Here is a 9,527-nt window from a genome sequence, read left to right as displayed (position 1 = left end):
TGTGTGTGTGTGTGTGTGTGTGTGTGTGTGTGTGTGTTTCATCAGACTGCAGATCTGTCCCTGTCTGCTCGTATCTGTTTCAGCTCTGATAGATCACACATCATAGAGCTCTTAGTACATCAGTAAAGAGTGAAGTACAGTCTGATGGTGTTATAGCAAACAAAACACCCGACAGATTCGTTTAAACCCTGATGCAAAGCAGAGGTTGACTACACATGATCCCACTAATAATACAGCTCTTTACCAAATTAATAAATCAATAAATACACGGAAATCACTTGCCTGGTACAACAATGAATTATATTAAATATTAAGTATTAACATTTAACCCTTGATATTGTACGGTCAGCCAGCAACTGACTAACCACAAAATGTGTTTTATGCAATATTTAGGACCAGATAAATCTCAAATTGCATCTAAACAACATTGGCTCAACCAATGGCATTCATTAGGGGGTGGGGCTACCTGTTTGGCCGACCAATGGCAGATGAATTGAGTGTTTGAAAACAGGATTTTTTTTTTTGCAATTCCACTTAAGAAAATAACACACTTCACCATTTCTTCTTCTTGCAAATCTGATAAAATTCTGAAAATTTAGTGAAATATACTGCTGTGCCCGTGGATATCTTGTTTACTTGCTACTTAGCAACTGTTTCGTAGATTTGATGCCACTAACCTGATAAACTATTTCAGATTTAGTGGTTATTTCAGACTCATAACTGTTTGTTGTATCTGCTTGTGAAGCTGTACTACAGATTTATAGTGAAATTTAGTGGTAATGTAATGAAATTTAGTGAAAATTTGACAGTAGCAGCTCATTGAGAGTGTGTAATTAGTTCTTCACCCTTCATAGTGTTTACATAATAATGTTAAATAATGTTTAATTTATTGTTTAATTTGTTTGGAATACAATAAAAATGGTCAAATGCTTTAGATCTTGCAGCAGGGTTATTATAGTCAACTAAAACCAAAAAAAAAAAATGTTTTTTTTGTTACTAAAAAAACTATCTAAAATAAAATAAAATAAAATATTAAAATATTAAACTTGTTTCATTTTAGCTAGTTGCCAACAAGGCAACATTTCTCATTTTCATTTAGTTTAACTTGATGTAATAAAATAAATGAAGTTATAACTGATAAAATCTATAGAAATAAAAAACAAAAACTAATAAATACGAACAACAAAATTACTAAAACTTTAACTAAAATTAAAAAAAAAAGAAAATGGAAAATACAAAAATAAAAAACTATTCAAAATATTAAGCTATAACAGTATCGCAATGATACTAAAATAACACTCACTGCAAATGTTAAAAAGTGGTCATTGTTAATACATTTAAAATTTTAAATGGTATAAATTTATTTATTTAGTTATTTATTTTTAAACATGGAAAATTCCTCTTGTCATAAGGAATCAACTTTCTCTTGATCTTTTGATCTTTTTTTTTGAAGGGGGGGTTCATTGTGCTATGAAAACATGTAACTTTCAGAACTCAAAACATGTTTTTGAGAGAAAATAAAAAAGAGCTCCAGGACATCAGGGAAAAACGTCAAATGATATGACCCATTTAATGTGTGTTTGTGTTTGTTTAGCGTTGCTGTCCTCGTGGTGTGAGGATCTGGGTCGACTTCTGCTGCTGCGTCATCAGAAAAGCAGACAACCCGATCCATCTGTGGGCAAGAACCCGATGCAGGCCAACATCAACAATATGAAACCGGCGCTGTCACATGGGTCAGTTTCTCACACACACACATATTGACACACTGTTGCACGTTAACTGTTTACATCCTTTTTAATCTCCATAGTGATGCATCATTTCAATATGACTCCGTCTCCTGGCAACAAAACACTAATCAGCCGCCAGGTTCTGTTTCCGTGGTGACCACTGTATGGGGTGTCACCAATACATCACAGAGTCAGGTGAGAGTGTATTTAACACCGTTCAGAGCACATGCTGCTGTTTGAGTGCATGTCATAACGTGTGTGTGTGTTTAGGTGTTGGGGAACCCCATGGTGAACCCAAACAGCCACATGAACCCTATGACGGGAGGTAATGGAGGTATGAACCCGGGACAGTTTACTGGACAGCAGCAGTTTTCCTCCAAGGCCAGTCCAAACCAGGCCTGCATGCAGCCGGGGATGTACGGGAGATCCAGTTACCCTGGAGGAGGAGGATTCGGGAACAGGTCAGTTTGTTTCTTCATCAGATTTGGAGTAATGTCTCAGCAATGGATGCTCTGCAGTGAATGGGTGCCGTCAGAATGAAAGTCCAAACAGCTGATAAAAACATCACAATAATCCACAAGTAATCCACAGCACTCCAGTCCATCAGTTAACATCTGGAGAAGACAAAAGACTCGTATTGTAGTTAAAAACGTCTTAATGCTGGATATGTTTCAGCTTTTGTCTTCTCCAGATGTTAACTGATGGTGTGTGTGTGTGTGTGTGTGTGTGTGTGTGTGTGTGTGTGTGTGTGTGTGTGTGTGTGTGTTTCATCAGACTGCAGATCTGTCCCTGTCTGCTCGTATCTGTTTCAGCTCTGATAGATCACACATCATAGAGCTCTTAGTACATCAGTAAAGAGTGAAGTACAGTCTGATGGTGTTATAGCAAACAAAACACCCGACAGATTCGTTTAAACCCTGATGCAAAGCAGAGGTTGACTACACATGATCCCACTAATAATACAGCTCTTTACCAAATTAATAAATCAATAAATACACGGAAATCACTTGCCTGGTACAACAATGAATTATATTAAATATTAAGTATTAACATTTAACCCTTGATATTGTACGGTCAGCCAGCAACTGACTAACCACAAAATGTGTTTTATGCAATATTTAGGACCAGATAAATCTCAAATTGCATCTAAACAACATTGGCTCAACCAATGGCATTCATTAGGGGGTGGGGCTACCTGTTTGGCCGACCAATGGCAGATGAATTGAGTGTTTGAAAACAGGATTTTTTTTTTTGCAATTCCACTTAAGAAAATAACACACTTCACCATTTCTTCTTCTTGCAAATCTGATAAAATTCTGAAAATTTAGTGAAATATACTGCTGTGCCCGTGGATATCTTGTTTACTTGCTACTTAGCAACTGTTTCGTAGATTTGATGCCACTAACCTGATAAACTATTTCAGATTTAGTGGTTATTTCAGACTCATAACTGTTTGTTGTATCTGCTTGTGAAGCTGTACTACAGATTTATAGTGAAATTTAGTGGTAATGTAATGAAATTTAGTGAAAATTTGACAGTAGCAGCTCATTGAGAGTGTGTAATTAGTTCTTCACCCTTCATAGTGTTTACATAATAATGTTAAATAATGTTTAATTTATTGTTTAATTTGTTTGGAATACAATAAAAATGGTCAAATGCTTTAGATCTTGCAGCAGGGTTATTATAGTCAACTAAAACCAAAAAAAAAAAATGTTTTTTTTGTTACTAAAAAAACTATCTAAAATAAAATAAAATAAAATATTAAAATATTAAACTTGTTTCATTTTAGCTAGTTGCCAACAAGGCAACATTTCTCATTTTCATTTAGTTTAACTTGATGTAATAAAATAAATGAAGTTAAAATCTATAAAATCTATAGAAATAAAAAACAAAAACTAATAAATACGAACAACAAAATTACTAAAACTTTTAAAAAAAATTGTTTCATTTTAGCTAGTTGCCAACAAGGCAACATTTCTCATTTTCATTTAGTTTAACTTGATGTAATAAAATAAATGAAGTTATAACTGATAAAATCTATAGAAATAAAAAACAAAAACTAATAAATACGAACAACAAAATTACTAAAACTTTAACTAAAATTAAAAAAAAAAGAAAATGGAAAATACAAAAATAAAAAACTATTCAAAATATTAAGCTATAACAGTATCGCAATGATTAACACTCAACACTCACTGCAAATGTTAAAAAGTGGTCATTGTTAATACATTTAAAATTTTAAATGGTTATTTATTTATTATTTAGTTATTTATTTTTAAACATGGAAAATTCCTCTTGTCATAAGGAATCAACTTTCATCTGGGTCGACTTCTGCGGCTGCGTCATCAGAAAAGCAGACAACCCGATCCATCTGTGGGCAAGAACCCGATGCAGGCCAACATCAACAATATGAAACCGGCGCTGTCACATGGGTCAGTTTCTCACACACACACATATTGACACACTGTTGCACGTTAACTGTTTACATCCTTTTTAATCTCCATAGTGATGCATCATTTCAATATGACTCCGTCTCCTGGCAACAAAACACTAATCAGCCGCCAGGTTCTGTTTCCGTGGTGACCACTGTATGGGGTGTCACCAATACATCACAGAGTCAGGTGAGAGTGTATTTAACACCGTTCAGAGCACATGCTGCTGTTTGAGTGCATGTCATAACGTGTGTGTGTGTTTAGGTGTTGGGGAACCCCATGGTGAACCCAAACAGCCACATGAACCCTATGACGGGAGGTAATGGAGGTATGAACCCGGGACAGTTTACTGGACAGCAGCAGTTTTCCTCCAAGGCCAGTCCAAACCAGGCCTGCATGCAGCCGGGGATGTACGGGAGATCCAGTTACCCTGGAGGAGGAGGATTCGGGAACAGGTCAGTTTGTTTCTTCATCAGATTTGGAGTAATGTCTCAGCAATGGATGCTCTGCAGTGAATGGGTGCCGTCAGAATGAAAGTCCAAACAGCTGATAAAAACATCACAATAATCCACAAGTAATCCACAGCACTCCAGTCCATCAGTTAACATCTGGAGAAGACAAAAGCTGAAACATATCCAGCATTAAGACGTTTTTAACTACAATACGAGTCTTTTGTCTTCTCCAGATGTTAACTGATGGACTGGAGTGCTGTGGATTACTTGTGGATTATTGTGATGTTTTTATCTGCTGTTTGGACTCTCATTCTGACGGCACCCATTCACTGCAGAGCATCCATTGCTGAGCAAGTGATTTGCTTTCCTTGCAGATCGTGTAATAATCATAATAAACACGGCCTTAGGTTTTGTCTTTAGAACAATTTAAAGAAAAAAGATAACATGTTTTGCGTAAAAAAAATATTCTTACCTTTATTCTTAAATTCAAAATGAGAAGTAAATAGCAGTTACAAAGAATTTTTATTTTTGTAGAACATTTCATGAATCCCAACTCTTTCTCTCTTGTGCAGTTTTGGGGGCGGTCCTAACCACACAGGTGGGATGGGCCTGCCTGCACAGACACACACCCCTTCTAACTTCAGCCAACCAGCTGCTGCCGCCGCCGCCGCTGCTGTGGCTGCTGCTGCTGCTACGGCGACCGCTACAGCCACGGCAACGGTCGCCGCGCTACAGGAGACGCAACACAAGGACATGAACCAATACGACCCGGTGAGGGAGTGTCTATAATCATCAGACTAGTTGGATTGTTATTTTTAATTGAAAGAATGAGTTTGAACAAAGCATTTTGCTTGTTTGTGTTCTAGATGTGTTCCTCCTTTCAAATGGGACCAAACCAGGCTTACAGCACTCCGTTTGTGAATCAGCCCGGCCCCCGGGGGCCCCCTGCTCACCCTGGGGCCATGAACATGGGGCAGCCACGGGGCCAGATGGGGCCATATGGGGGTCAGAGGACACCCCAGCAGGGCTACGGGCCACGGCCAGTGCAGGGGGTGAAGAGACCGTATCCTGGAGAGGTGAGGAAAACAGCTTAGGTGTCAGATACAGCACTGGATATAATGCATTATTAAGTTACATTGCAAACGTAATATAAGGGGTTACTTTTAATTTTTCTTTAATTTAATTACATTTGAATGAAATAAAAGATTGGCTTAATTTATATTTTCTGAAACTTAACATGGACAAAACAGATCATTTTTATTGGTACTCCGTCACTCTCTAGCAATATTCCTACTAATTTCACTTGTGAGATTGCTGGTTCTTTAACTAGTCGAGGTTAATATGGGATTTAGAAAGTAATTAGTAATAAATAATGCAATACTTTTTAGAGAGAGTAATTAGTACAGTAATATAATTATTCTGTTGAAGATGTAATCTGTAGCTAGTAATTGCTTTTTTAGAGTAACTTACCCAACACTGGTCAAATATACAGTTAATTTGACTTTTCTCTACACTTTGCAATGGTTAAAATACACGTAGAATTTTCTCATATAAACTTTGAAAATATGCTAAATATCGGCATATTATTAAATACATTTGCATATTATATCAAAAATAGTGTAGACCTCACAAAAATGTTAAAACCTATATTTTTGCTTTAATATAATAATTTGTACATTTTGATTATTTGAGCATTTTTTACAAATCTAAAAAAATTTTTTTTTCATATTTTTAAAAATAATTGTATTAATATATTATTCATATTAAATTACAGACTATTCTATCATGTTATATTCTGTTTTTTTAAACAAATAAACAAGATAAAATGGCCCATTAAATGGCAAAAAAAGTGCCACAAATCTTGTAACAAAATTAGGCCTCTGTGCCTATTACAGAAAATGATTTAAATTGCGTAAGGTTATATACATTCATAAAAATCTAATTATTTTGGGTGTTGTTTGGGTGATGCAAAACACTGATGATCATTCATGCCTGTTGCATCTATTCTTAATAAAAATACAGTTCCAATTATTAAGCACATGATAGTAAAGATAGTGAGTGGCTGTGTCTGTTTGTGGTGTTTTGTCTTTAGTGGTGATGCAGCTGACCCCCGTAAACCAGTCTCTGTTTTCATGTTCTTAGTTGAGTTTGAGATTTCAGTGTAGTGTTTGTTGTTCTGCAGGGGAGCTACGGGCAGCAGTATGGACCAAGCGGGCAGTTTTCCTCTCAGCAGGGTCAGTATCTGAACCCTGCCGCCAGCAGAGGCGTCTCGTCACCGCATTACACCGCTCAGAGGATGCCAGCACAGAGCCAGACTGGCTACAAGGTCCTGCACTAACATCAGGCTGCCCTCCAAGACACCTTCTTTTAATAACAAAATACTTGATTACAAATTGTGACCCTGTCTGTGAAATCCAGGCTAAAGTCTCAAAATCTAATTATGAGATAACAAGCATCAAAGTTTGATTTCAACCATTAATTTCACTATGATTTCAATCTTTGACATGGCCTCACTTAGTCAATATTAAAGATATCAAGGTTACATTTTCAAAGAATGTTCTACATCTTTATGAAGGATGATTTAATGTAGAAAACAGTAAATCACAAAAAAATGACTTTAGCTGGGTTTTCACAGGCAGGGTCACAAATATGTTTTAATAGAGGCGGGGGTAAAAATTGAGATTCTTGAAATATACACAATTTTTAAATCATCACCACTATGAAAAATCTTAGTATCTTAATGTATTTTATGTTAGACTTTATAATACAAATGTGTGTATATATTTATATAATTAATAATAATTATAATAAATTATAATAAAATAATGAGTACATGATTTGTAAGTGTGTTACATTTCTTAAAATAATTTTTTTATAATAATATAATTAATTGTTTATTATAATGTATTTTATTATGTTACATTTTATAATACAAACATATAAACATATTTCATTACATTTTATTTATATAAAATTAATAATGATTTATTATAACAAATTATAATAAAGTGGTGATTAAATGATTGATACAATAAAAAGTAACGTAATACTGGACTACAAAAACTTTTTAAATGATTTTATTATGTTAATATAATAATTTATTTTATTACTATTGTTTATTAATAGTAATAAAATAATTTATTATAATGTATAATGTATGTTAGACTTTATAATACAAATGTGTGTGTGTGTATATATTTATATAATTAATAATAATTATAATAAAATAATGAGTACATGATTGCTACAATAAAAAATGGACTACACACCACTGTTTTAAATTATCATCTATTTTTATTTTTTTATAATAATAATAATAATCATTTATTCTAATATATTTTATATTTTCGTAATAAAATGTTCTAATTTTATTAAAATATATTTCAGTATAATATAGCCAAAACAATCCAATCCCATAATACTGACAAGCTCATTGAGTGTGTCTTTGTCTCTGTCTCTACTACAGGAACCCAGCAATAACTTCAGCACGGGAAACTTTCATTACAGTGGGGTACGTTAGTTAGATGTTCCGTCAGCAGTTGATTTATTCACAGTTTCAGGTGTTTACCTGTTGTGATTTCTTGTGTTTGTAGCCTCCGCGGCCAATGGGCAGTTACCCTCACTCTCCATTACCGGGTGACCCCACGCCCCCCGTGACCCCAGGAAGTAATATGCCACCGTATCTGTCGCCAAACCAGGACATGAAGCCCTCGTTTCCTCCTGATATCAAACCCAACATTAATGCACTGCCGCCTGCTCCAGGTATGAGCCGCTACATCACCATACATCATTTTGGCCACACTGTTAAAAATGATTTTCCTGTGTGGTTTTGTCTGGTTTCCAATACATCTGTACATTCATAAATGTGACCCTGGAGCACAAAAGCAGTCTTAAGTCGCTGGGGTATATTTGTAGCAAAAACATTGTATGGGTCAAAATTATCCATTTTTCTTTTATGCCAAAAATCATTAGGATATTAAGTAAAGATCATGTTCCATGAAGATATTTTGTAAATTTCCTACCACAAATATATCAAAACTTAATTTTTAATCAGTAATATGCATTTCTAAGAACTTCATCTGTACAACTTTAAAGGTGATTTTCTCAATATTTATATTTTTTTGCACCCTCAGATTCCAGATTTTCAAATAGTTGCATCTCAACCAAATATTGTTTTATCATAACAAACCATACATCAGTGGAAAGCTATTTATTCAGCTTTCAGATGATGTATAAATCTCAATTTCAAGAAATTGACCCTTATGACTAGTTTTGTGGTCCAGGGTTACAAATTAAGATACATTTACTTGAGAAGCAAAATGATTGTTTTGAATATCGAATCATTAAATAGGCTTAATCTCCATGTTGTTTCCTAGGCAACCCTAACGAGGAGCTCCGGCTGACGTTCCCGGTTCGGGACGGTGTGGTTCTGGAGCCGTTCAGACTGGAGCACAACCTGGCCGTCAGTAATCACATCTTCCACCTGCAGCCCACCGTCCACCAGACGCTCATGTGGAGGTCAGTGTGATTTTTAAATGGTCACCATGATGACAAATTGATTTTTAAATTCTAATAAAATTATTTTAAAGTAACTGTACTGTAATACTGAACTCCACTCAACTGTTTTAATTTATTATATTTTTTAATAATTTAATTTATCATAATTAATCATAATTATAATAATAAAATTTAAGTAATTTATTATAATAAATTCTAATAAAATGCTTATAAAAAAGTAACCTTAATACCGGGTTACACACCACTGTTTTAATTTATTATAATTTGTTTTATTATTTTATACTTTATTATTTTATTATTTATTATAATATATTCTAATAACATTATGATAAAATGATTGATGCAATAAAAAAGTAACTGTAATACTAGACTGTACACCACTGTTTTAATTTATTCTC

General features: G+C 34.4%; 1 protein-coding gene across 1 annotated transcript in view; it reads left to right on the top strand.

Moving 5' to 3' along the window:
* LOC107659647 (zinc finger MIZ domain-containing protein 1-like) overlaps window positions 1-9,527 on the top strand; it is a 46,995-nt gene that overhangs the window by 25,173 nt on the left and 12,295 nt on the right. The window contains exons 5-13 of the mRNA XM_016448657.1: window positions 1,595-1,733; window positions 1,808-1,922; window positions 1,998-2,188; window positions 5,184-5,382; window positions 5,478-5,687; window positions 6,794-6,937; window positions 8,078-8,122; window positions 8,205-8,373; window positions 8,988-9,129. Coding sequence (XP_016304143.1) covers window positions 1,595-1,733; window positions 1,808-1,922; window positions 1,998-2,188; window positions 5,184-5,382; window positions 5,478-5,687; window positions 6,794-6,937; window positions 8,078-8,122; window positions 8,205-8,373; window positions 8,988-9,129 — 1,354 coding nt within the window. The remainder of the gene's footprint in view (window positions 1-1,594; window positions 1,734-1,807; window positions 1,923-1,997; window positions 2,189-5,183; window positions 5,383-5,477; window positions 5,688-6,793; window positions 6,938-8,077; window positions 8,123-8,204; window positions 8,374-8,987; window positions 9,130-9,527) is intronic.

The sequence above is a fragment of the Sinocyclocheilus anshuiensis genome, unplaced genomic scaffold (genome assembly GCF_001515605.1).
Source record: "Sinocyclocheilus anshuiensis isolate Anshui unplaced genomic scaffold, SAMN03320099.WGS_v1.1 scaffold75, whole genome shotgun sequence".
NCBI classification, from domain to species: domain Eukaryota; kingdom Metazoa; phylum Chordata; class Actinopteri; order Cypriniformes; family Cyprinidae; genus Sinocyclocheilus; species Sinocyclocheilus anshuiensis.
This window is presented reverse-complemented; position numbering and strand designations above follow the sequence as displayed.